The sequence below is a fragment of the Microcaecilia unicolor genome, chromosome 7 (assembly GCF_901765095.1).
Source record: "Microcaecilia unicolor chromosome 7, aMicUni1.1, whole genome shotgun sequence".
Classification (NCBI taxonomy): domain Eukaryota; kingdom Metazoa; phylum Chordata; class Amphibia; order Gymnophiona; family Siphonopidae; genus Microcaecilia; species Microcaecilia unicolor.
The window spans coordinates 232092981-232118818 of record NC_044037.1 but is presented as its reverse complement, the minus strand read 5'-3'; the positions used below and the strand labels follow the sequence as shown (position 1 = coordinate 232118818).

Genomic DNA, 25838 nt, shown 5'->3' with positions numbered 1-25838 from the left:
AAAACGGCACAGTAGTAATTGTAAACATACAAAGCGGCCGTTTTACCAAACAGCCTTAATGAATCCTTATGCAGGTCATTCCTGAGCACTAAACCACAGGGGTAAAATGGCAGCAGTTTCTATTTTCTCTGTTTATGGCCACATGCTAATTTTCCCATTTGCACGTGGCCATTAGCGCATGAGCCCCTACCGCCACCTATTTTGTAGGTGATAAGGGCTTATGCACTAACCACATGCTTCTCACGCGCCACATGCGCCAATGTAGCTGTGCTAACCAATTACCACAGAACTTGCCTATCGTCTGCCCCCAGACTCGCTCTCAGCTTTTCCCTACAGATCCTCCTACCCCTTTCCCTGGGCTCTTCACAAATGCCATGTGCTACTTTTCATTTTAGCGCATGGCCATTTACAGCCTCAATTTAAAAAAAAAAGCCTTTATTCCCAGCCATGGTAAAAAATGGCCCAGCACATGCCAATTTCACACGTCCAAATGACCGCAGGCCAATTTTACCGCAGCTTAGTAAAAGGGCCCCTCTATGTTTTACTTCGTGTGGTGAGCATGCATTAGTGCTTACCGTAGCTTAGAATAAGGACACCAAAATGAGTCCCATCTGACTGATCAATAATCAAATATGTCAAAAAGAATTGTCGATAAAATGTAATATGGATTTTGTATCCCGCCAACTCCCACAATAGTGCTTCAAAATGAAAACATGAATGACTACAAATTAAAAATTAACCTAGAAATGTTTTAAAAAGACACATCTTCAGATTCTAATGGAAAGAAAAATAAGAAATGGATGAACACAAAACAAATGGAAGAGATAACAAAAAATGACGAGCTTTGATAACTAAAAGAATCCTCAAAATCTTTTAAACTTAACTCCTGAAAAAGATGGTAAAAATAAATGAAATGTAGCTCTCATTCTAATAATACTGCAAACAGAGGGGAATGAAACAAAAATAATATAAACTGGAGCAAAATCATCAAACATTTCCAATTTAAACAAACAGTGAGCCTGAAATAGCAGCCAATGAGGGGACATAAGAACTGCTGTAGCACCATCAGATCTTTTAAGTCCCAGTACAATTTTTCACTCAACATGTAATTAAACTCTGGAATTTGTTGCCAGAGAATGTAGTAAAAGCAGTTAGCTTAGTGGGGTTTAAAAAAAAGGTTTAAATGGAATGGAGGCGTAGCCTAGTGGTTAGTGCAGTGGACTTTGATCCTGGGGAACTAAGTTCAATTCCCACTGCAGCTCATTGTGACTCTGGGCAAGTCACTTAACTCTCCATTGCCCCTGGTACAAAATAAGTACCTAAATATATGTAAACTGCTTTCAATGTAGTTGCAAAAACCTCAGAAAGGTGGTATATCAAGTCCCCTTTCCCTTTTTGAAGGAAAAGTCCATAGACCATTATTAAAATGGCTTTGGGGAAAATTCACCTCATATTTCTAGGACAAGCAACATAAAATGTATTGTACTTTTTTGGGATTTTGCTAGGCACTTGTCACCTGGATTGGCCACTGTTGGAAACAGGATGCTGTGCTTGATGGGCCTTCGGTCTGTCCCAGTATGGCAATACTTATGTACTTATAGATCCTTTGAGACAACAAATGAATCTGGAATAGAATTAACATTTGGATCTAGCTAGAGCAGTTTAGTCTTGTTGGCATTCAATTTGAAACCATGGATAGAACTGTGATATTTAATCTTACAAATGCAAGAGGCAACCTTAGATGTAATAACATTCAACTCATTACTAACAAGCATCAAAAGTAGAATATCATCTAGTTGGTGAAGCAGTAGCATGTTTCTTGGTAAAAACACATCTACCAAGAGTTCTTTTTGTTCATAAGCTTTGGTGCATTTAGCAGTCTAACAGACTATGAAGAGAAAAATTCTACTTTATATCTGTGCATCAAAATGTTATTCTTCCTATTATATTAATACCAAAAAGAAAAGGTGATTAAATTTAGCAGCCCATTAAATATATTATGAAATTCCCCTCTGCACAATTAAATAGCTATAAAGTTATCCTGTGTTTCCTCTTAGTAGGCGAACATATTTTAATGACCACTAATGACTTTTCAGAAATGCAATTAAAATGTTAAACACCTTCTCTACTGAGGCATGTGGTATCAATTTCATACTTGCATTCATTCAAACATTTTATTCTCTGATGTACAGGCCACAAACTAAGTAGTCATGTTGAATTAAGAGTTCTTCTGCATGTCTGTATTTGTTTATATGCCTTTTGATATTCTGCCTTTTCCTAGGAGATGGGAACAGGTGCAGTTCATAAAAGGAGAGAGATACTAAACACAAGAATGATGTATACATGTAAAAAAATTTAAAAAAAAATGACAACAATAGCAAAAAAAGAGGAAGATTAAGGGTAAAACACAATGGGACCAATAGTCAGACCATGCGAGTTAGCCAAGCTTCCTCCAGCTGTCAGCGTTGAGCCTGGATATTTATTTATTTGTTACATTTGTATCACACATTTTCCCACCTTTTTGTAGGCTCAGTGTGGCTTACATAGTTCCAGAGAGGTTGTTTCTGAGTCCGGTGTGATCAAATACAAAAAGCGGATAGTACAAATTAAAGATTAGGCGGTTTGCTCCATGTGGGGTCCTTTCTGGTGACATCGAATATCTGGTTTATTTTTGGCCTGATTAAACTTAACCAGCCAAGTTGATATTCAGCGCTGGCCAGCTAAGTTGAAACCATCCAAAGATAGGCCTGTTATTTCAGCAGCCCAATTTGGCCGCCAAACTTAGCTGGCAGTGCACTGAATATTCGCGGACAGCCGGTTAAGAACATAAGAATAGCCATAGTGGGTCAGACCATTGGCCCATCTAGCCCAATATCTGCTTCCATTAGTGACCAATCTGGGTCACAAGTACCTGGCAGAAACCCAATTAGTAGCAACATTCCATGCTACCAATCCTGAGGCAAGGAGTGGCTCCCCCATGTCCATCTCAATAACAGACTATGAACATTTCCACCAGGATGTTGTCCAAACCTTTATTTAAACCCAAATATGCTAACCGCTGTTACAACTTCCTCCAGCAATGAGTTCCAGAGATTAACTACTCTTTGAATGAAAAAATATTTCCTCCTAGCTGTTTTGAAAGTATTTCTATGTCATTTTGTTGAGTGTCCCGTGGTCTTTGTGCTTTGTGAAAGAATGAAAAATTGATTCACTTTTACCTGTTCTACTCCACTCAGAATTTTGTAGACCTCAATCATATACCCCCTCAGCGGTCTCTTTTCCAAGCTGAAGAGACCTAAACTCTTTAGTCTTTCTTATTATGGGAGGCGTTCCATCCCCTTTACCGTTTCTGTCACTCTTCTTTGAACCTTTTCTAATTCCGCTATATTTTTTGAGATACGGCGACCAGAACTGATGCAATATGCAATATTTAATGGAGCAATACAGAGGCATTATAATATTCTTGGTCTTATTTTGCATCTCTTTCCTAATAATTCCTTGCATCCTGTTTGCTATTTTGGCCAATTTCTGCGTATTGTCTACAATGACACCTAGATTTTTTTCTTGAGTGCTGACTCCTAATGTGGACTGCAGCATGAGGTAACTATGATTTGGATTATTCTTCCCAATGTGCATCATTTTGCATTTGCCCACATTAAATATCATCTGCCATCATAGGAGCCAACTTTTCAAAATTATTGGGGGTGCTAAGCCCATTGGAAATAACCCCTCCCTGGACACATACACACAATTTTCTCAATATTGGGGGTGCTCAAGCACCCACAGAGTCGGCTCCTATGTCTGCCATTTGGATGCCCAGTCTTCCAGTTTCCTAAGGTCTTCCTGAAAATTTTCATTATCCACATATGTTTTGACAACTTATAATAGTTTTGTGTCATCAGCAATTTTAATCACTTCAGATGTCATTACAATTTCCAGATCATTTATAAATATGTTAAATAGCACTGGTCCCTGTACAGATTCCTATGGCACTCCACTATTCACCCTCCTTCATTGAGAAAAATGGTCATTTAACCTTACCCTCTGTTTTCTGTCCAATAACCAATTTCTAATCCACAGAAGGACATTGCCTCCTATCTCATGACTTTTTAATTGTAATCCGTTGGGTTGGTCGTGAGCCCTTGGGCCCTGGCCGAGGCCATCAGGGCGCCGACCCAGGCCAAGGGGAGACTGACCCACCACCGCACACCCCAGCTACACAATACCCCCTAAGCTACCCCTCCCCACAGTCCCTCAGGAAGAAGGGAAATAGGCATACAGGCGGGCCTCGTGGCTGAACCAGAACCCATGCACACAGAGCCACTCATGCGAGCCTCACGGCTGAACTGGAACCCAATCACACACAGGGAGGGGTGAAAGAACCCAGAGGGCCCCAAGATGCCAGACACGTGCTGAACACCAGCAATAGGGCAGAGGGGGAAACAAAGGACCAGAGCGGGCCACTCCCACCCAGGGGACTAGCGTAGGACAGGGGAACTAACACAGCAATTCCCCCCCCCACCAGGGTAGGAGCCCCAGGCAGAAGCCAGAGGAACCAGACACAAAAGGAAGGCAGAAAGCCTTTGCCTCAAACCCACTGTAGACAGAGGCACACAGAACACAAAGGGTTAAGCTTGTAGAGCCAGCCGAGAGTGCCATAAATCAACAAACAATCAGAGAGAACGCTTCCCCTCCCGAGAGGGAGCGGGGCCCATCCAACAAACACACTGGCAGAGGCAGGAATACAATACACACAGTACGCAAAGGGTTAAACTCATTGAGCCAGCAGGCTGGGACACTGGGAAGAGAAATCCTTATAACAAACAAACAAAAGAGAATGCTCTCACTCAGCCCAGAGCCCCCGGAGGCTGAGCAATGCCCAGCCCCCACTAAACAAACGAGCAGCTGACCCTGATTACAGAGCTACGCACACACACACACACACACACACACAGCAGCAGCTAACCCAGAGGGAAGGAAAAGAATACTCTAATTCAACACAGATCCCTGTCAGAACCTAGAGCACGTTCTGAGAGAAAACTATCAGGCTTTCCTGTTACCACCAAGTAAGTAACGCAAAAGCAGAGAAACTCTTCAGCTGCAGGCTAAAGTACTATCCCCTGACGTCAGCACAACCCCTGGCAGCCAATCAGAAGAGACGTCCCCCCCTCCCCCTCAGCCAAACCGGCAGAATCATAACATTAATTTTCTCAGGAGTTTCTCATGAGGAACTTTGTCAAAAGCATTCTGAAAATCTAGATACACTACATCAACTGGTTCACCTTTATCCACACGTTTATTCATGCCTTCAAAGAAATGAAGCAAATTGGTGAGGCAAGACTTCCCTTGGCTGAACCCATACTGACTCTATCCCATTAAACCATGTTTATTTATGTGTTCCATAATTTTATTCTTTATAATAGTTTTCACTATTTTACCCAGCACCGAAGTCAGTCTTACCAGTCTGTAATTTCCCAGATCACCAACCCTGGAATCAGATCATTTTAATGATAGGTTACATATTGCTAACAGCAGATCAGCAATTTCATGCTTGAGGTCTTTCAGTACCCTTGGATGTATGCCATCCAGTCCAGGTGATTTACTATTCTTTAATTGGTCAATTTGGCTTAGTACGTCTTCTGGGTTCACCAAAATTTCTTTCGGTTCCTCCATTACATCCCCCCTGAAACCATTTCCAGTACAGGTGGAGATATCTTACATCTTCTTTCTTAAAGATCGAAGCAAATTCATTCAGTTTCTCCGCTATGGCCTTGTACTCCCTGAATGCCCCTTTGCTCCTTCATGATCTAACAGTCCCATGGATTCCCTCGCAGTCTTTCTGCTTCTGATGTACCTGAAAAAGTTATTACTGTGAGTTTTAGCTTCTGTGGCAAGTTTCTCTTCATATTCTCTTTTAGCCTTCTTTGTCAGTGCTTCGCATCTGACTTGCCACTGCTTATGCTGCTTCTTATTTTCTTCATTTGGGCCTTTTTTCTATTCTTTGAAGGACATTCTTTTGGCTGTAATAGCCTCTTTCTCTTTACCTTTTAACCATGCTGGCTGTTGTTTTCTCTTTCCACCTTTGTAAATACGGGGAATACATCCAACCTGGGTTCCAAGATGGTATTTTTAAACAATGTCCATGCCTGATTTAGTGCCCTAACCTTTGCATCCGATCCTTTTAGCTTCTTTTTAACCATTTTCCTCATTTTATTATAGTCTCCATTTAAAAAATGAAGTAGCTACACTAGATTTTCTTTGTGGCTAATTCACTTAAGAGCATTTTGTATTCTAGGGGAATAACTAGGCAGGGCATGGGAGAAAATGGCATAGATAGTATATTGCAGTTAAGGGTCCCCTTTGGAGGGTTCAAATAGAAGGCTCTAAGCACTTCTGCTGTAATTGTGACTAGGGTACTGCTCGTTAATGGACATTTTAATGCAGGACCTGTACACTCTCCCAACAGTTGCTGTGTTAAATTTGCATTTACCCCACATTAATTTATTGCGTTGAGGCATGGTAACTGGAAAATTTAACATGCTTTAGTAAAAGGACCCCTTACAGGCACAGGAAGATGCAAGAACAGTAAGTATCATCTGGGAGAAACAGTCAGGAAAGAAGGTGAACCTTAGAAAAGGGACCTATGATCTGACAGTTAGGAGAATTAAGGCTGCAAGATCTTTACCTTGGCTTGCAACTCCTAACTCCATATTCAGCACTATGTACTTGTATCCCTGTGTGTATGCCTTTGCACTTGTGCGCCTTAAATGTCAACTGCCATGTGTGGATACCCAGTCTCCTGGTCTCACAAGATCTTTCTGAAATTCCTTACAAGTCTCAATCATTTTAATGACTTTGAATGATTTTGTGTCATCTGCAAATTTGATTATCTTACTCATCTTTCCTTTCTCTAGTTCTTTAAGAATATATTAAACAGCATAGAACCCCTTTTCTATTTCAAAAACTGAATATTTAGTCCTATTATGTTTCTTGTCTTCTTGCTTGTTTCCATTCCACAGTAGGCATGTCCTTCTGTCTGATGACTTTTAGTTTTCCAAGAAGTATCTTATGAAGGACTTATGAATGCTTTCTGAAAATCCAAATATGACTTTGCCTATATTTAGTGTAAAAAAGTGGGAGAGCGACCAAGGATACCAGAAACTGGAGGATGTTCGTTAGTAAAACAACTTTATTAATCATTTGAAGACTCATTTCTGTACATTTGCCCATATTTATTCACATGCTAGATCTTCAAAGAAATCCCATCAAATCCGTACTGACAGAGTCCCAGTATGCAATTTCTATATGGTCAGTTTTTTGGGGGCCCTTTCACTAAATTGCATTAAGCACTTAGGATCAAATTTTATAAATAGTGCTATTACATTGGCGCTGAAAAAACAATGCGCTAAGTGCTGTACTATAAACAGCACTGAAAGTTAGGCACTGTTTATAGAATAGGCTAAGTTCCTGGATCAGTGCCTAACTTTAGACTCTAGGATTTACACCATGTAAACCCTGGTATAAATCCTCGCATCTAAATTAGGTCTAAATTCTATAACAGTTCGCATAAATCCTAAAACACCCCCTAATCTGCCAATGACCCTCTCATGGTCATGCCCCCATTTTGGAGCCACACGTATAATTTATGTGTGGATCAACATGACTAAAAATGTGCATAAATATAAATTAAGGCCAATTAGTGCCAATAATTGATTATTAGCACCCAGTTATCGGTGATAATTGGTTCATTATTCAGTTAAATTGCATGTGCAAATTGGATGCATGCCCAAATTTGTACACACAATTTTAAATGCCATTTATAAAATTTCAGGGTTAACACATAGTTTATCATGGGGTAACTGCTAGAACAGAGTCACATTGAGGAGCTTTACAATAGTTTAGCCGTTACTATGTGCTTTTTGTGTCAGGGGGTGTTGCAAGGGTAGAAAGTGGGTGTGGGAGGTGTTTGGTAGTTAAGGTACTGCGCTTACCATGCACGTACTAATGCAAGGTTAATTTCAAGATCACTTACTACCTCCTAAATAGGAGGCGCAAAGTACTTACGTGTTTACCAGGAGCAGGTACGTGCATTAATATGAATGTTATTGACAGGCTTTTTGTTTTGAATGTACTTGAAAAAGTGTTTGGCATTAGTTTTTGTCTCAATGACAAGCTTATTTTCAAAGTCTCTCTTGCACTGCCTTATTACTCTTTTTACATCTAACTTGCCATTGTTTGTATTCATTTCTGTTTTCCTCTATAGGGGTCTGCTTTCCATTTTCTGAATGATGTCCTTTTACTTTCACTGCCTTTTTCATATCACTATTAAATCACGCTGGCAGTAGTTTGATTGTCTTTCAACCTTTTGTAAAGTGTGGCATATATTTTATCTGGGCTTCCACAATGGTAGTTTTAAATAACATCCATGCCTCATGCAAACCTGGTAACTGCTTCTTTTAGGTATATTTCTCCATCTTTACAAATAAAATCCTACAGCAGCTTTTTTCTTTCACCGATTATGCCAAACTTGATCCCATTGTGACCAGTAATGCTCAATACCATTACCACTTGCAACAGGTCCTGCATTCTGGTAAGGAGAAGTCTAAAGTGGTTTTACCTTTTGTCAATTCCAGGCCATTTCACATATATCATCTGCCCCAGGCTTGTCCAACCTTTTTCTATCAGGGACCACATTTTATATTTTGTAACATTCAGAGGGCGAAAACATGCACTATTATGTTTTGCCACATGTTTCTGCAAATAGTGGCAAAGTACAATGGTACATTTTCCCCTCGCCAGCCTTCACTCAGTCGTTCTTTCATGTACCCCCCCCAGTCTTCACCCATTTTCTTTCTTCCTCTCTCATGTACCACTCCCCCTCAGCCTTCACTCAGTCTCTCTAATCTCTCTCTCTTTCTCTCATGTACCACCTCTCCCCCCCCCCCCCCAGTCTTCACACAGTCTCTTTATGCCAGTGGCATTCCTAGGGGGGCTGACACCCGGGGCGGATCGCCGATGCGTCCCGCCCCCCGGGTGCAGCACGACCCCCCCCCTGGCTAAAGGACACCCCCCGCGAAAGCACCCACCGCCCGGGTGCATGCCGCTGGGGGGTGCCGCGCGCGCCTGTCCGTCGTTCGTTCCATGCTCCCTCTGCCCCGGAACAGGAATGTTCCGGGGCAGAGGGAGCATGGAACGAATGACAGACAGGCGCGCGCGGCACCCCCCCCAGCGGCGTGCACCCGGGGCAGACCGCCCCCACCGCCCCCCCCCCTAGGAACGCCACTGCTTTATGCTCCCCTGTCTTGAGCTGCAGAAGAAACAGATTTGCTTCTCCACTGTGACATGGCTCTCTGCAAGCTTGAGCTACATGTGGCAAAAGTTCAGGTTGGTCTCATGGTTTCAAGACTTATCACGTGGCTCAAGCTTACAAAGAGCTGAGTGGTGGCGGGAAAGCAGGAATTGTCAAGCATCACAGGAATTGTCAAGCTTTCAAAGGCCAGAAAAAAGCACTTGATGGGCTGGTTTCTGGTTTGTGAGTCATAGTTGGACAAAGGAGAGACATTCCTGGGTGTGGGGGGTGTTGAGTTTTAAAAGATATGTATCTATTTTTAGTCAGAAAATATATCCATATACATTAGCAAGAAAAATTATTCATGCAAATTAACAGGCAAAATGTGTGCAGGTATTTTATCCAAGGATTATATCAAAAGTGAAAGTACATAGTTTTACTTTCAAAACCTAGCAAAGTCTGCAAAGTGAAAAGCCATGCATACTTCCACCAAATTACCCACTCAATGGTCAAATGTAGCCAGAAGGAAACTATGCATGTAGGAAGAACACATTAAAATTAGCTTTCATTTCCTTTTGCAAAAGGAAATAAAGAGGCAAGTAGGTAAAAGTTGGTTGTACTCACAAGCACATTTAATTGCGATATAAATTGTATTGCGGGCAAATTCCCCAGATCATTAAACCTCTACATGGCACTGGGATAAGGAAGAAGGCTATTAGGCTAGCAGGACATATTGCTTGTGGTAGTGCCTTAAATATTTGTAGACTAAGGAAATACATTTAAATGTGTTTATTAAAGATCTCAACAAAAATGCCAGACATTTTGCAATATACCTTAACAATAACATTTCATGAACTAAAGCTAAAGAAAACTGCAATTACAGTAGTACATAACATATAAGCAAAACCATAATTGATGTTTACAGCATTTTCCCAGCTATTCATCCCTTAGTTTAATTACACAATATGAAGATTTTCTTTTTTTTTTTTTCCCCTCTCCCCTCCCTTGGGACCTTATCTGAGTTCACCAAAAGTGTCTTTTAAATGTGTATCAATCTCAATTCTACTGCATGCCACATGTGTAAAGAAATTTTGAAAAAATGTTCCCAAATATACAAGAACATGCATCCCTTGTTTGAGTCCAAATCTCCCACTCCCACCTTCTCCATGGCCATCAGAAATATCAACTGAGATCTCCACTGAGTCAAAGGGGGGAATCAGGATTCATCCAGATTAGCAATACACACTTTCAGGCATGGAGGGTTGCATGTTTGCAAAACATTCCAGTTTCACTGGGGAGAAATCCTGGTGAGACAAACTGATCAAAAAGAAGTCCCAGTATAATATGTTCTATGTGACACACCATGTGTTAAAGAGACACAATTTTATGTGACTTTCTTGAACTTCCTAATGAAGCTTCTCACCCCATGCCCACTTTTCCTAATCTAGAGATGGCATTTTAATTTGTAAATCTTTGTAGTGATAATGCATGGGGACTTTTCATTGGGATAAGAGATACAGCACAAACTGTCTGTAATATTTCATGAATCTCCTCAATTTCCCCAAATCTAGAAAAGGGATGCAGTGTTTTAACTGCACATATGCAAAATATTCTCTCTTATCAATATGAAAATATCAAGAATGAAAACTTTTCAGTTTGCCTTGCTCTGTAAGTACTTGGAACAAGTAAGAAGGGTCTTTCTCCACCCAAGTTCTAAAAGCTTTATTGGACACACCGGGCTGAAAGTTAAGATAGCTCTGAGCAGGAAGTAAAGGAGATAGTGTGGTTTTAACAGCGGCGACAGACAACAGGTACACTGCTTGCTGCCAGTGAATATCAGGCCTATAGTCTTACAAAGTTACATAGGCTACAATGAGGGGCATTTTCAATATGATGTCTAAATCCAATTTTGGATGTTTTGCAGAAAATGTAAAAAAATCCAATATTGAACATGACCATTTTCAAACCAGAGAAACATCCAACTTTACAGTATGTTTCAAAAATGGTCATTTGCTAAAAGTTTTTGTGCTCAGTGCGTCTGTCTTTTTAGATCATTTTGGAAAAAAAAACATTCAGGGGAAATCCACACAAAAAAAAGCCATGGGGATGTATAGGGGGCCAGAATTCTTAGTAGACTGGCCACATAGACATCCCAACAGAGCAGTGGGGCACCGCAGCATTCACTGCAGTGGACTTCATATAAAAGGTCCCAAGCACACATCTCATTATTACCCCCCAAAACCCAGCAAAAACCTACTGTACCCAACTGTATTCAACTACAATAACCCTTATGTCTGCAGGTGTCACCTATATGTGGGTACAGTAGGCTTTTGGTGGGGCTGACATTCAACTGCAAGTGTAACAGTTAGAGTGGACTATGGGCGTGGGTCTTCTTCTCTAGGCTACTCCAGGCACCTGCTTGTTGCTCTAACAGTGGCGTTCTTAGCCTGCTCTCCACCTAGAGTGAGGCACCACTGCACCCTTTAGGCGCATCACCCCCCAAAAAGCACATCCCATACACTCCCTGGCATGTCACTTCCCCCAAAGCGAATCACAACTCCCCGAAGTGCATCACCAGACCTTTCCTCCCAGCGAGGGGGTATTTGGAGCAAGCGCGCAGCTATTAGCTCTGCTGGTCCCCTGCCCAGATAAAAGAAAGTAGCATTAGCGAGGGCAGGGGAATGGCAGAGTCGACAGCCACGTGCCTGCTACATTCACCCCCTTGCTATCTGCACCTGGGATAGACTGCCCCCACTGCCCTGCCTTTGGCACGCTACTATACTCTAATCGGCCTGGCTATAACATCTGAAGCTGTCATAGAGGCTGTTATGTACTGTTTCTTTCACACCGTTGGGGTGGGACTGAGTCAGTGACCACTAGGAGAATAAGGGGGGTCATGCCTTAATCCCTTCAGTAGTCATTTGGTCATCTAGGGCACCTTTTTGTTACTTAGTTGTGATTGAAACAGGTCTAGACCAACCCATCTTTTAGCCGCAGACGTTTGCGTTTTTGTTCCATTATGGCAGAAAAACATCCCTATTTTGAGAACTCCCAAATCCCACCCCCAACACACCCCAACACGCCCCTTTGTGATTTGTACACACTGCATACAAACTGCTTAGAAAATCATCTTAAAAACTGGGTTTCAAAAATAGTGATTTGGTTTTGGCAAACAAAATGTCCATCTGCTGCTTTGTGCCACTTTTTGGACATTTTTCTGTTTTGAAAATGAGCATCCATATGTTCTTTATTCCTGTTTTCTGTTATTCAAGTGATTATATTTTGCATGGATTGTAAGTTAAAATTTCAAGCCCCCAGATATTCAAAACCATTTAAACAGCCAGGAACGGCATTTGGCCAGTTAAATGGTACTTTGCCGGCTAAGTACTAATATTCAGCATGAGATGGCCAGCTATCTCGGCTGAATATTAGCACTTACCCCAGATTCTGCATGTAAATCTAGGTGTACTCTATAACTACGCGTGTAGATTAATTGTTTTAACAAGCTGTTAAGCATTGTTAGCTCTTAACGAGCAATAATGAGCACTAATTAGCAAACATTTGAATATTATGCATGTACATTGCTAAGCGTATTCTGTAATATACTGTGCCTAAATTCTAATGCATGCAGGCAAAAAGGGGCATGTTTGGAGGCGTGGAAATGGGCGTTTTGCATTCCAAAATCTACATTCGCCAGGGTGCGTAAATCTATGCACAGGGACCTACACCAGCTTTTCGTTGACGTAAATGGATACGTGTAGATTTATATGCATGAACTATGCCTAAGTGTATTCTAAATACCACACATATATACATGCGGTATTTAGGTGTAATTGCCTAACGTGCATTAATTTTAGGCACCATATATAGAATTGGACCCTTAGTGGCTAGTTGGATGACTGGCTATGTCATGTGACATGGCTGGTCAGCACCAATTTTCCAGCATCCCCAAATATGCCTGTGCCAGTAGGTGGAATATCATTGGCCAGTTTGAACTTAACTGTCCAGTGATGAATATTGACTTGGCCAGTGCAAAATAAACCAGATATTCAATGCTAGCCACCGGAAATGGCCCAGCATAGAATATCCGGGTTCAGCCCCAACTGCCCAATAAATATAAAGTTAGATAAAGTTAGATATCGTGCCTAATAAATATAAAGTTAAAAAAAAAAGATTGGGTACTTTTAAGATCCAGCATATGCATGCTGCACATTGGCTTAGTGTGCCTGTTATTTTTGTACACCTATTAAAAAGACCCTCTTATTTTTAGTGTGTGTGCAAAACATTGACTGCATTTCCCATGGGGAAGGGGGGGGGGTAATTTTAAAGCAAGGTATCTAAGTCAAAGTTAGACAAATGTAACAATTTAAACCTATTTTATAAATGATATTCTTAAAAGATACTTTTCTCCATTGCTTAAAGAATTTTTTTTTAAAGTGATGTGGAAATATTTGTAATGTTTACTGGAAGTTATATATGAGGCAAAAGGCTAACTCCAAATATATAGAGAATTCTTCTGTTTCCTTCCAAAATTATAATCATCTACCCAAAAACTCTTCATGTACATCACTAAATACACCACTGAATATATCACTTAAAAAGCAATTTTTACAAGTGCAAAAGAACTTCATCATTTCAGCACTTATCTGATCATGACTGTTGCTTATATTATATTTCAGAACCAACCAATGCAATCATGTTTTGAGCCAATAGCAGCTCTGCGTCAGGTTTCAACAAGCACTCGTTCATATGCAATACAAAAAGCACTCATTAGAAAAGTACAGATACATTAATTTAACAATATATTTCTAAATCCTCCTTAAATAAAGAATCCCAAATCCCTTCCATACATACACAGAGTAAACATACTCTCCCATCTATACACCTATGCTCTCTTATGGGGACTAAAGGAACAAAGATAGTGTCAGACTTGTGAGTTCTTGTACCAAGTAGAGTGCTGCTGAGCCCGGTACTCTGACCAGGTTCTGCTTGGCGGCCGGACAACCCCGGGTTTCACCTGCGATGACCGACATTTCCCAGAGGTTGAGCCCCTAGGTGCGGGCGGTCTGCAGGACTTACGAGGTGGAGCTGGAAGCAGGGTGGTGAACATATTGGCCAGGCAGGCAACAGGCAAGAGAGTGATCCAGGTACAGGCAAAGTCAATAGGCAGGCAGCAGGCAGGGGAGTAATCCAGGAACAGCCAAAGTCAACAGGCAAGCAGCAGGCAGGGGAGTAATCCAAGTACAGGCAATGTCAATAGGCAAACAACAGGCAAGAGAGTAATCCAGGCACAGGTAAAGTCAGTAGGCAGGCAGCAGGTCAATAAAGTGATCCAGGTACAGGCAAAGTCTGGAGGAGTGGCCTAGTGGTTAGGGTGGTGGACTTTGGTCCTGGGGAACTGAGGAACTGAGTTCGATTCTCACTTCAGGCACAGGCAGCTCCTTGTGACTCTGGGCAAGTCACCTAACCCTCCATTTCCCCATGTAAGCCGCATTGAGCCTGCCATGAGTGGGAAAGCGTGGGGTACAAATGTAACAACAAAAAAAAAGTCAGCAACGAGGGGCAAGTAGATAAGAAGCAAACTACTGAGAAAGTAACACCTACCAAAGTAGAAGCCGAAGCATGGAGTCCAGGAAGAGCTCAGCTGATAGAGTGCTGGCATCTGACATCAGCAGGAACCAGCAGGAAGAAGGAGCACAGCCATAGGACAAGAGCAGGGGAAGGAGGAATCGGAAGACTAATAGGAGAGAAGCGAGGGAAGCCAGGCAGAGGGAGAGCAGACACAGGTGGGTGGAAGCAAAGCAATCAAGGAGCTGATTTATGTCAAAAGATGGACGCCCTTCTCTTTTGAAAATGAGCCCAAAAGAGTGTCATTGGGAGAAGAATCTGAACCATGATACACTGTTGTTTGTCATCATAATATATATATATATATATATATATACAGTGGGGGAAATAAGTATTTGATCCCTTGCTGATTTTGTAAGTTTGCCCACTGACAAAGACATGAGCAGCCCATAATTGAAGGGTAGGTTATTGGTAACAGTGAGAGATAGCACATCACAAATTAAATCCGGAAAATCACATTGTGGAAAGTATATGAATTTATTTGCATTCTGCAGAGGGAAATAAGTATTTAATCCCTCTGGCAAACAAGACCTAATACTTGGTGGCAAAACCCTTGTTGGCAAGCACAGCGGTCAGACGTCTTCTGTAGTTGATGATGAGGTTTGCACACATGTCAGGAGGAATTTTGGTCCACTCCTCTTTGCAGATCATCTCTAAATCATTAAGAGTTCTGGGCTGTCGCTTGGCAACTCGCATCTTCAGCTCCCTCCATAAGTTTTCAATGGGATTAAGGTCTGGTGACTGGCTAGGCCACTCCATGACCCTAATGTGCTTCTTCCTGAGCCACTCCTTTGTTGCCTTGGCTGTATGTTTTGGGTCATTGTTGTGCTGGAAGACCCAGCCACGACCCATTTTTAAGGCCCTGGCGGAGGGAAGGAGGTTGTCACTCAGAATTGTACGGTACATGGCCCCATCCATTCTCCCATTGATGCGGTGAAGTAGTCCTGTGCCCTTAGCAGAGAAACACCCCCAAAACATAACATTTCCACCTCCATGCTTGACAGTGGGGACGGTGTTCTTTGGGTCATAGGCAGCATTTCTCTTCCTCCAAACACGGCGAGTTGAGTTCATGATAAAGAGCTCAATTTTTGTCTCATCTGACCACAGCACCTTCTCCCAATCACTCTCGGCATCATCCAGGTGTTCACTGGCAAACTTCAGACGGGCCGTCACATGTGCCTTCCGGAGCAGGGGGACCTTGCGGGCACTGCAGGATTGCAATCCGTTATGTCGTAATGTGTTACCAATGGTTTTCGTGGTGACAGTGGTCCCAGCTGCCTTGAGATCATTGACAAGTTCCCCCCTTGTAGTTGTAGGCTGATTTCTAACCTTCCTCATGATCAAGGATACCCCACGAGGTGAGATTTTGCGTGGAGCCCCAGATCTTTGTCGATTGACAGTCATTTTGTACTTCTTCCATTTTCTTACTATGGCACCAACAGTTGTCTCCTTCTCGCCCAGCGTCTTACTGATGGTTTTGTAGCCCATTCCAGCCTTGTGCAGGTGTATGATCTTGTCCCTGACATCCTTAGACAGCTCCTTGCTCTTGGCCATTTTGTAGAGGTTAGAGTCTGACTGATTCACTGAGTCTGTGGACAGGTGTCTTTCATACAGGTGACCATTGCCGACAGCTGTCTGTCATGCAGGTAACGAGTTGATTTGGAGCATCTACCTGGTCTGTAGGGGCCAGATCTCTTACTGGTTGGTGGGGGATCAAATACATATTTCCCTCTGCAGAATGCAAATAAATTCATATACTTTCCACAATGTGATTTTCCGGATTTAATTTGTGATGTGCTATCTCTCACTGTTACCAATAACCTACCCTTCAATTATGGGCTGCTCATGTCTTTGTCAGTGGGCAAACTTACAAAATCAGCAAGGGATCAAATACTTATTTCCCCCACTGTATATATTTTTTTTGGTTATCGTTGTTTTGTGGTAAGTGTAGTATTTTCATTGCATATTTTGCTCACCACTTTTTTTTTTGGACCAGTAAAGCAGTATATAAATGTACTAAATCAATCAATCAATCAATCAATCAATCAATCAATCAATCAAATGCAGATAATTTGTCATAATGACCTGCTACATATTTTTAGGGTATACAAGACTTGGAAAAGGAGAGAATACAGCTTTTGTGTAATATCCTAAATCGGTACAACCAACATGTTTCTAGTTTTGGACAAACCTTGATCACAGTATGTATTGCTTATTATTTTTAAGATTATTCATTGCTCCTTACAAAATATACAAATTTAACTCATATATGTTCCAACATTGTTGTATTTCAGTGTCAAAAGCAAATTGATCATGCCATCAATCAGGTTGAGGTTGAGAAAGATATTCAGACATTCATAGAGGAAACATCCCTCTCTTCTGCAGAGAACATATCTGAATTCTTACTGACTGACTATTATGTAAGTACAGGAAAAGCAAACACAGTATCCATAAATTAGCTTTGCACTTGGTATTATATTGATCGGCATTTTCAGGGTCTGTATACAAATGAAAAATAGCAATTAGAATTTGTACTGTATTGGCAGTCTAGGTAACCTTTAATAGACATCCTGGATGTGACTTACAGGGTCACTTCCAAAATTATGTAATGCATGCACCAAGAGCAATATAAGATGAGACTTAAGAGCCAGTGTTTGTATACTCTGAAGGAGAGGACAAATGGAGTATATGATAGAAACATTCACATTCCCAAAAGATATACATGCATAAGAAGAAAACCTTTTCCAGGTGAAATCGTACTCTAGAACAAGAAGCCAAGAGGCTCCAAGGTATCTAGAATGAAGTGAAACATATGGTAATATTTATTCATGGAAAGAGCAATAGAAACAGAGATTGGCATCTCAGTGGAGGCTCCATTTCATGTATTCCTTATATACTGCTCAGACTGATCAGTGTAGTACATAGCATAATAAAAACACATGAAAAATGTACAATCATAAAAATACATCAAGGTAAAATTGGTGTTGGAGTCCAAAGTAGTAATAGAATTTAAGAAATCATGAGATAAGGACATAAAGGGGGCAATTCTATAAATGTCACCTAAACAATCAGCGCCAAAAAAAGCAAGTAGCAGTATTCTATAAATCGTTCCTAAAGTTAGGCACAGTTTATAGAAAAGTGATTAAGCCCAGGGATCTTGCCTATATTAGGTGTTGCCATTTGCAGCAATGAAAATATGGTGTGAATGTGAAGCCTCCTTATTATATAATTATACACTATGATAAATATACGTCATGCCTTGTCCTAGAGAATCCACTAGAGGGAGCTCTGACAGTAAAGGGTCTCCTTAGCCAGGGAAGGGCCACTAGAGGGAGCTGTGCCTCACTGATGACTGCCTAAAATAAAGAAGGCTGTAGGAAGTGGTCACGCCCGGGAGTTTAAGATGGCATTTCCCTTTTAAGAAAGGGGCCTAGATGGAAACGTTCTGGTCCCATCTGGAAGGAAGGAGAGTGTTTCAGAAGGGGTGGGGATTTGCTTCCAATAACTTCATAAAAGCTCTCATCAGAAAGCAGAGGGGGAGACACAGCAGGAAGACACCTGGAAAGGAAAGGGCTGAGAATCCTGGGGCCCAGACCCTAAGAAAGGGAAATGGAAATGGGACTTGATATACTGCCTTTCTGAGGTTTTTGCAACTACATTCAAAGTGGTTTACATATATTCAGGTACTTATTTTGTACTAGGGGCAATGAAGGGTTAAGTGACTTGCCCAGAGTCAAAAGGAGCTGCACTGGGAATTGAACTCAGTTCCCCAGGATCAAAGTCCACTGCACTAACCACTAGGTTACTCCTCCATAGAAGAGCCAGAGAAGCTGGATGGAAAGGAACTGGCATTCCCAGAGACTGGACCTTTAACAAGAAGGAGGTACCTATCTAAGGGAGACCTTTTATAAAGCGGCGGTAAGCCCACTGCATGCTTACTGTGCGCCAATCTGGAGTTACTGCCAACCCAATGTGGGCAGCGGCAGTAGTTCCACCTCCAGCGCACAGTATTTCTGGTGTTAGCGGAAATATTCAAAAAATATTTTTGTAGGTGCTAACCTGACAGTAATTGGGCAGTGCTGTGTGGTACAGGAGCCATTACAGCTACCTGAATGGGTGGTGGTAAGTGCTCTCCCCCTGCAAGGCCATGTGGTAAGTGAAATCTTACCATATGGCCATTTCTTATTTCGGCCTTTTTACCCGCTGTAGTAAAAAGGGCCTCAGTGCGTGGCAAAAATGGTTCCCGCTGCTAGTGCCGGGCTCTTTTTACCGCAGCTTGGTATAAGGACCCCTTAGTGAGATTACTGAAGAGGAGTTGAATGATCTGGTTGTGGGGACCGCAAAATGAAGAAAACACTGTTGTATTTTGAACATTAGAACTAAGAGCTGTGGGGTGGAGGACAGGACTGCAAGGTCACAGGGATGTATAATCCTGTCCAAGGTGTGGAGGAAGTTAATCTGAGATCACAGTATGCCAGTGAAAGGGGCTCAGTTCAACCATTCTATGTGAAAGAGGACTTGGTTACCTGTGTAAATCACCCCACACACCAGGGGCTGGAGGAGGTTATGTGTGGGCCAGATTTGCATCAGGCCAGGCCTGGAAGAGCCTAATTTGCATATTGCCCAGACTCTCTAACCCTGGATGTTTTGTTGCCCAGAGAAGCCTGGATGCTATACAGAGACCAGGCCGAGTATTAGTGTAATACAGAGCCAACCTGGATAGAATGAAGGCATGAAAGAAGGGTAGTTGGGAAAGGTCACCTTGATCATGAGGGGACCCCAACAGAAAGGACTACTGGAAGTATTCTCTATGCTGCAAGTGACTGTCAGTGAGCCCTTTTTTTATAGGTCAACTTTTCAGTGTGCTGCACAGGACTACTGGTAGATACCCTGTTCATGTCAAGGATCAGTGATATTGCTATTGGCCATGAGACCCTTGACAAAATGTAATTAAAAATCACGCCCCCAATCTGCTCTGATCCACCCATTGTCCTCTCATTATTGCAACCCCCACACCTAAATTTATGTACGTAAAGGTTAATTGGCACTCTCCTATAACATGTGCACGCAATTGTGGGAGATTCTAATGCCCCACCCACATGAACACCCCTTGTATTTGCATGCTATACATATTGCACGCTAAGATTATAGAACACTGCTTAGCACCCAACTAGCGCTTACCCACAAATAACATCCATGTGCATAAGTGTTAGTATCCTATAATCTGGCACATGCATGTAGGCGCCCACATTATAGAATGAGGGGGAAGATGTCTAGTTGCAAATAAATTTATTTCTTATTTATTTATTTATTTATTTATTTTCATGCATTTGATAGACTGGAAAATTAATTCCAAACAGAGAACTAAGTGGTTTCCAACATTCTAAAAGCAAAGCATCTATATTGAAGGTGGGGGGAGGGGTAACAAATGTGAAGGAAAAACAGAAGCTAGGAACGTGCAGAAGAAAAGGAGGTTGAGAAAAGGAAGGTTTTAAGCAAAGCTTTGAATGACTGAAGATACATTCCGACTCTAAGTGAAAAGGGAAATGCATTCCATAACTTTGGACCTAAATAACTAAAAGCCGTGTCACGAAAGAGCGAAAGGTGGAGAACAGAGGAAGGAGGAAGGCAAAGGAAGAGCGAAGGCAAAGGAAGAGCGAAGGTGTCGTACAGGGGAGTAGAGAATAAAGGTTTATGTAAGTAAGCAGGGGCATTGAGAAAGTGGCCTTTAAAGACAAGCATAAGTAACTTGGAGCGAATGTGAGAAGAAACTGGAAGCCAGTGTTCAAGACGAGGAAAGGAGTGATGTGATCAAAACGATGCACTCGATGGATGAGTTTGACAGCAGTAAACTGTTTCTAAAACTGTATCTCAATGTTTCACAATCACAATGTTTCAGAAATGTCCATAAAGTCACGTCTAGGTTGGATGTGCGTGCATACATCATGACTGTTGTTGAAAGTAAGCAGAGATATTAAGGGATAGTCTAAATAAGAAGGCCTTGTATTTTCTATATCTTTTTACAGCAGTTTTGATCTGTTTCAGTCTTGTTTGGTGAATTAATATGAATTTACTTTGAAGCAGCATTTTCACATTGGCTATTTATTTGGAGTGTGCTGAGTCTGTCTCTGAAAAGAGTGAGTCAGACGGCTGTCATGCTTTAGATCTAAGAACATCCAACTGGCAGATAAACTATTGTGTATGTTGTGAGTGATATTTAGTAAAGATGCGTGAGTACTAGGAGGACTGCAGGAAGCAGAGTCACTGATGGTGCGTCAGGTAATATTCAACAGAAAAGAGCTATACTTGCATAATCTTCATACAATTGCTTGCATTGCAAAATCAGCACTCAAATTATTGTTGCAGTAAATGATTCAATGATATTTTTCCATAATAAGAACAGTTTGTAATTGTAAGTTTAGCTTGTGATGATTCTTGTGCAATCATTTGGTACCTAAAGTATAAGTGTAATGGCAAAGGAAATTCTATAAAGCATTTGCAGAGGTGAATTGCCAGTACTAATAAAGAGAACTGGAGGTGTTATTGAGCTATAATTCTAGCGCATTCCGTGCTAAAGTTTTGGAACAAAGTTCTATATGAACTCTATGAGAAATGAGTGTGGTGGCAGTAATGAATTCATGGCTGAGGATGACACAAAAATATAGCTCTGGGTATTTCATGTACAACCCAAATGATCTGCATCACAGATGACAGGTAGACAATATGGGGATAACTTACAAAGTATCCTGCACCTGTAAAGCATGTTTACATCCGAACAAGGGCTTTTATAGAATTGCAAGGTGTATACACGTATTGAAAGTAGCAGCATAAAAGTGAGTTGTAACCTGAGTATACATGTTCTCAGGAATATTGTTTCTGTGGATCTGGAGTAGCAGAGTTGTGATGTGCTCATCAGTGGCATATACGGAGGAGGGGGGGCTGTTTTGTGTTCAGGTTCCTGCTCCAAAATTGCTCCAGTTGCTGCAATATGTCCATTGGCAGCCTAACATTTGGTGGCACTTTTCATGGACTGCTGCTACTCTGGTCCCCCCCCCCCCCCCCACATATGCTTAGTTTTTGTGTGAAAACTGAGCAAATGTGGGGGGGGGGGTGCGCTGGCAGTACATGGAAGGGCCGTTGACTGTCAGGCTGCTGGTGGAAGATGTGTTCCGCTGCCAGGTCCTGGAGATCCCTGCCAGCTCAGGTATTTGCAGATCACAGTTGAAGGTCTGGCTATACAACTGATGTGCATGTCCATTTTACAAAACTCATGAGGAGATGGATACCCCTGGTTTCTACAAAGTTGCATGCCCAAATTTCTGACTACTGTGCAAATATTGGCATACAGTTTCTAGAGTAGTGCCAGTTCTGTGTCTAACTTGTTAAATTAGGTGCCACTGACATATAATGAGCTCAGAAGAAAAACATGGAGTTTTCCTATTGTATCATTTAAGACTCTGCATCCAATTGGCATCAGTGAAGTCTTGTTATTGGCTGCTTAACCTCTTCTTGGAGAAGGAGGATTCTGCAGGGTCAGGAAAAAGGCATCTACTTTTAAGGAATAGTCTAAGGAAAATTTTCTTTATGGAAAAGATGGTGGATGCATGGAACAGTCTCCTAGTTGGAGTGGTGGACATGAGGTGGTATCCAAATTCAAGAAAGCATGGGGCAAGCACAGAGGGTCTCTGAGGGAGAGGAAGAGTTTAGTAGTTGTATGGATGAGTAGACTGGATAGACCATATGGTATTCATCAGCTGTCATTTTCTGTGTTTCGTTGGAGTCATGCCAGACGTGCATGAAATAGAGTTTACAATCCTTCTTCCTCTTTTTATGTTCTTGGTGTAAATCTGCCTTGTAAATCACATGACATTAACAATCCATCTACAAGACATCTACAAGACACTAGGGGGAAGGCTAAGGTTCAGAAGTTATAGTTGTGAAGAGGAACAAGCTCCCTTTTCCTTAGGCCATCCACTTCTCCCTGTTCCTTCCCTTTTACATATCTCACCTTCTATGTTCACACCCTCTATTTGTATATTACGAATGGAGGTGCTTCTCCTCCTTATTGTGAACCCTCCAAGAAGATGGAGCAGAACACCTTTGAGTTTGAGGGGCCAAAATGACTAATTTCCAGTCCCAGCTCCAAGCTGTTTGATAGTTCTTTTTTTAATGTGACTTGCGGCTGTGAACATTTTGGGTAATTTTCAGGTTTCTGGTCCATGCAATGAATAAGATGCTTTCCGTATTTACTGGTTGTGCTACTGTCAAACAAAAAAAAAATGACTTCCTAGTGTAAAACAAAAATGTTGTGGATAAAGAAAGGGAACCTCAAAAATGGAGTAGAGTGTGAATTCAACCCTACAGTTTTCCACTCCTGTTTGTCAATCATAAGATACTCTCTCAATTTCAATGGTTGACAAAGAGGAGTGGAAAATTATAGGGTTAAATTTACACTCTGCTGCACATCTGAGAATCCCTTTCTTTACTCACAGCATTTTTATTTTACACTAGGAAGTCATTTTTTTGTTTGGCATTGTGAGAGGTTAGGCTTCTTTTTTTGAAGTGCCACTCTGACACAAGCTGGCGGAAAATTGACCGTTGCTGTTTTGGAAGGATGACCTCATTAAATTGATAAAATCAAACAAAAAAAAGAAGATACAGGTCACTTACAAAAAATAAAACTGAAAAATCACAAAAATCGAGCCTGCAAGCATGTATTAAATGGAGTACTCTAGCAGCTCTTTGTAAAAACTGGGAATGGAGATTTGCATGGGAAGAGTTGTGCATCCACTACAAGTATGCTAGCTTTGAGCATGTATATTTGTGGGTAAGGACTGACATAAGTGAATAAAAGATATATATCTGGCTGAATCAGTGTTTCTATGCATCTCTGTGGAGGATGCTAACAGTGTATCTAGCCTGTGTGCTCTGAATATCTTTTAATCATAATGTGACAAATATTACAGTTCTTTTGCCAAACATCTGCATTTACAATAGTTGCTTTTCTACTATTTGCCTTCCAGAAGCAATAAAGAATCTGGATAAATCAAGACCGTTGCACATATTCAGACACCCTTAGTGATTAGATTGGGTATAATTTATTGGTGTGCATCTGCTGAAGCTGTTGAAAAACTAGAGATTGTGCTTTTGGGAAGAAGTATGTTTTAGTGGATAAATAAGGGAGGAAGACGTGAGACACAGAAGTTCAAAATCTGCTATTCTTACAATATCAAGGTTTTATTTACCCCTGTTACTTCATATTTATCAGAGAACAGTACTTACAACAATTACTTTCAAGTATTCTGCTTTCTCACTTCCATCATCTTAGAAAACAAAGCATCTCTTTTTTTAATGGAATTGTAGAAACTCACATAACACCAGGAGCATAGCCAGACCTGTTATTTTGGGTGGTCCCCGAGTTAACCTGGGTGGGCCCTTCCCACCCCCACCCCTGTCCATACATACAGTTTTTTTGTTAAACTTTCCCTCTGCCTCAGCTATCGTCACTCTTCTCCTCCCCCTCCACTCAGCATCCGCTCCTCTTTCACCCCTCCCCCTGTCCAGCATCCGTTCCTCTCTTCCTCCCCCGGCTGACATTCTTTCCTCTCTTCCCTCCTGGCATCCGTTCCTCTCTTTCCTTCCCCCCTCCCTTCACCGGCATCTGCTCCTCTTTCTCTGCCTGGTCTACCTCCAACCATCACCGGCATTGGTTCCAGTAATCAGCCTGTGCCAGCCCTGCTGGCTTCACTCTACCGCATCTCCACCAGTGAAGAAACAGGAAATTATGTTATCGAGGGCAGAAAACACTCAGAATCACCACTAAAAGATGGGGACAGGAATACCCAGACAGAGTTAGGAATGCTAGATACATAGAGAACATTACACCCAGCTGGGCCTGATTTTACATTTTTGTCCTAATTCTATATATGGTGCTCAAAATTGCACCTGCAAATATGAGCGCATACCCAATTTGCATGTGCAAATTGATTAATGAGGAAATTAGCATTGATAATTAGATGCAAATAATCAATTGTCGTCTCTAATCAGCAATAATTAAAACTTGCGCATACATCTTTAGGCGCCTGGATCTGCATGTAAATTTTATATATGAATCCAAAAAGGGGGTGCAGCCATGAGAGGGGCATGGGTGGTTCTGGGCACTCCTGGAATTTATGCATAGCTTTATAGAGTTAGGGAGATCTGCGAGTAATTTAAGAGTGAGAATTGACACCAGGCTTTAATTGGTGTAAATCCTCATTCCCCAAATTGAGCACTGATCCCAGCTTCAAATGCTATTCTAAAAAAGGTGCCCAAATCTGTTCGCCATTCATAGAATAGCACTTGGTGCTAATTTTTTTTATCAGCGCCCATATTTGGGCACCATTTGTAGAACTGAGTTGTTTATTTACATGTATATGAGGTGTATGCATGTCTAAACTATGTGTTGGTCTCTGAAAGCTTTTTCCCCACACTGGAAACTGCATCTATTCAAATGGCATGTCAGACCATGCTCTCATAATGGTGGAACTCTGTCTAACAGAGCATGATAATCATTTTATTTGGAAAATACATCTAAATCTGTACACAGACATCAATTTCAAATTTATTTCTGAAAAGCATGGCAAGAATCCAAAAAAACAAATGCCAGCTGCAAATAGGTGGGAAAATTGTGGGATACAAGTGAAATAAATAAATAAATAAATAAATAAATAAATAAATAAATAAGTAAGTAAGTAAGTAGGACCAGTGATTTCTTTATGAAGTAAAGAATAAGAAAAAAAAAAAGACATGTCTAAATAAAACATATAAATTATCCATATTGCATTGAATGTCACCACTATATAGAAACATTTTAGCCCTGCCTTGGCTCTGCCTTCCCGCTACCCCTAAGTTTACGATTGATTTGGGGCCAAACAGGCAA

General features: G+C 41.4%; 1 protein-coding gene across 2 annotated transcripts in view; it reads left to right on the top strand.

Moving 5' to 3' along the window:
* NOSTRIN (nitric oxide synthase trafficking) overlaps positions 1-25838 on the top strand; it is an 83482-nt gene that overhangs the window by 34938 nt on the left and 22706 nt on the right. For both annotated transcript variants that reach the window (XM_030209475.1, XM_030209476.1), the window contains 2 exons: positions 17020-17118; positions 17212-17337. In XM_030209475.1, coding sequence (XP_030065335.1) covers positions 17020-17118; positions 17212-17337 — 225 coding nt within the window. The remainder of the gene's footprint in view (positions 1-17019; positions 17119-17211; positions 17338-25838) is intronic.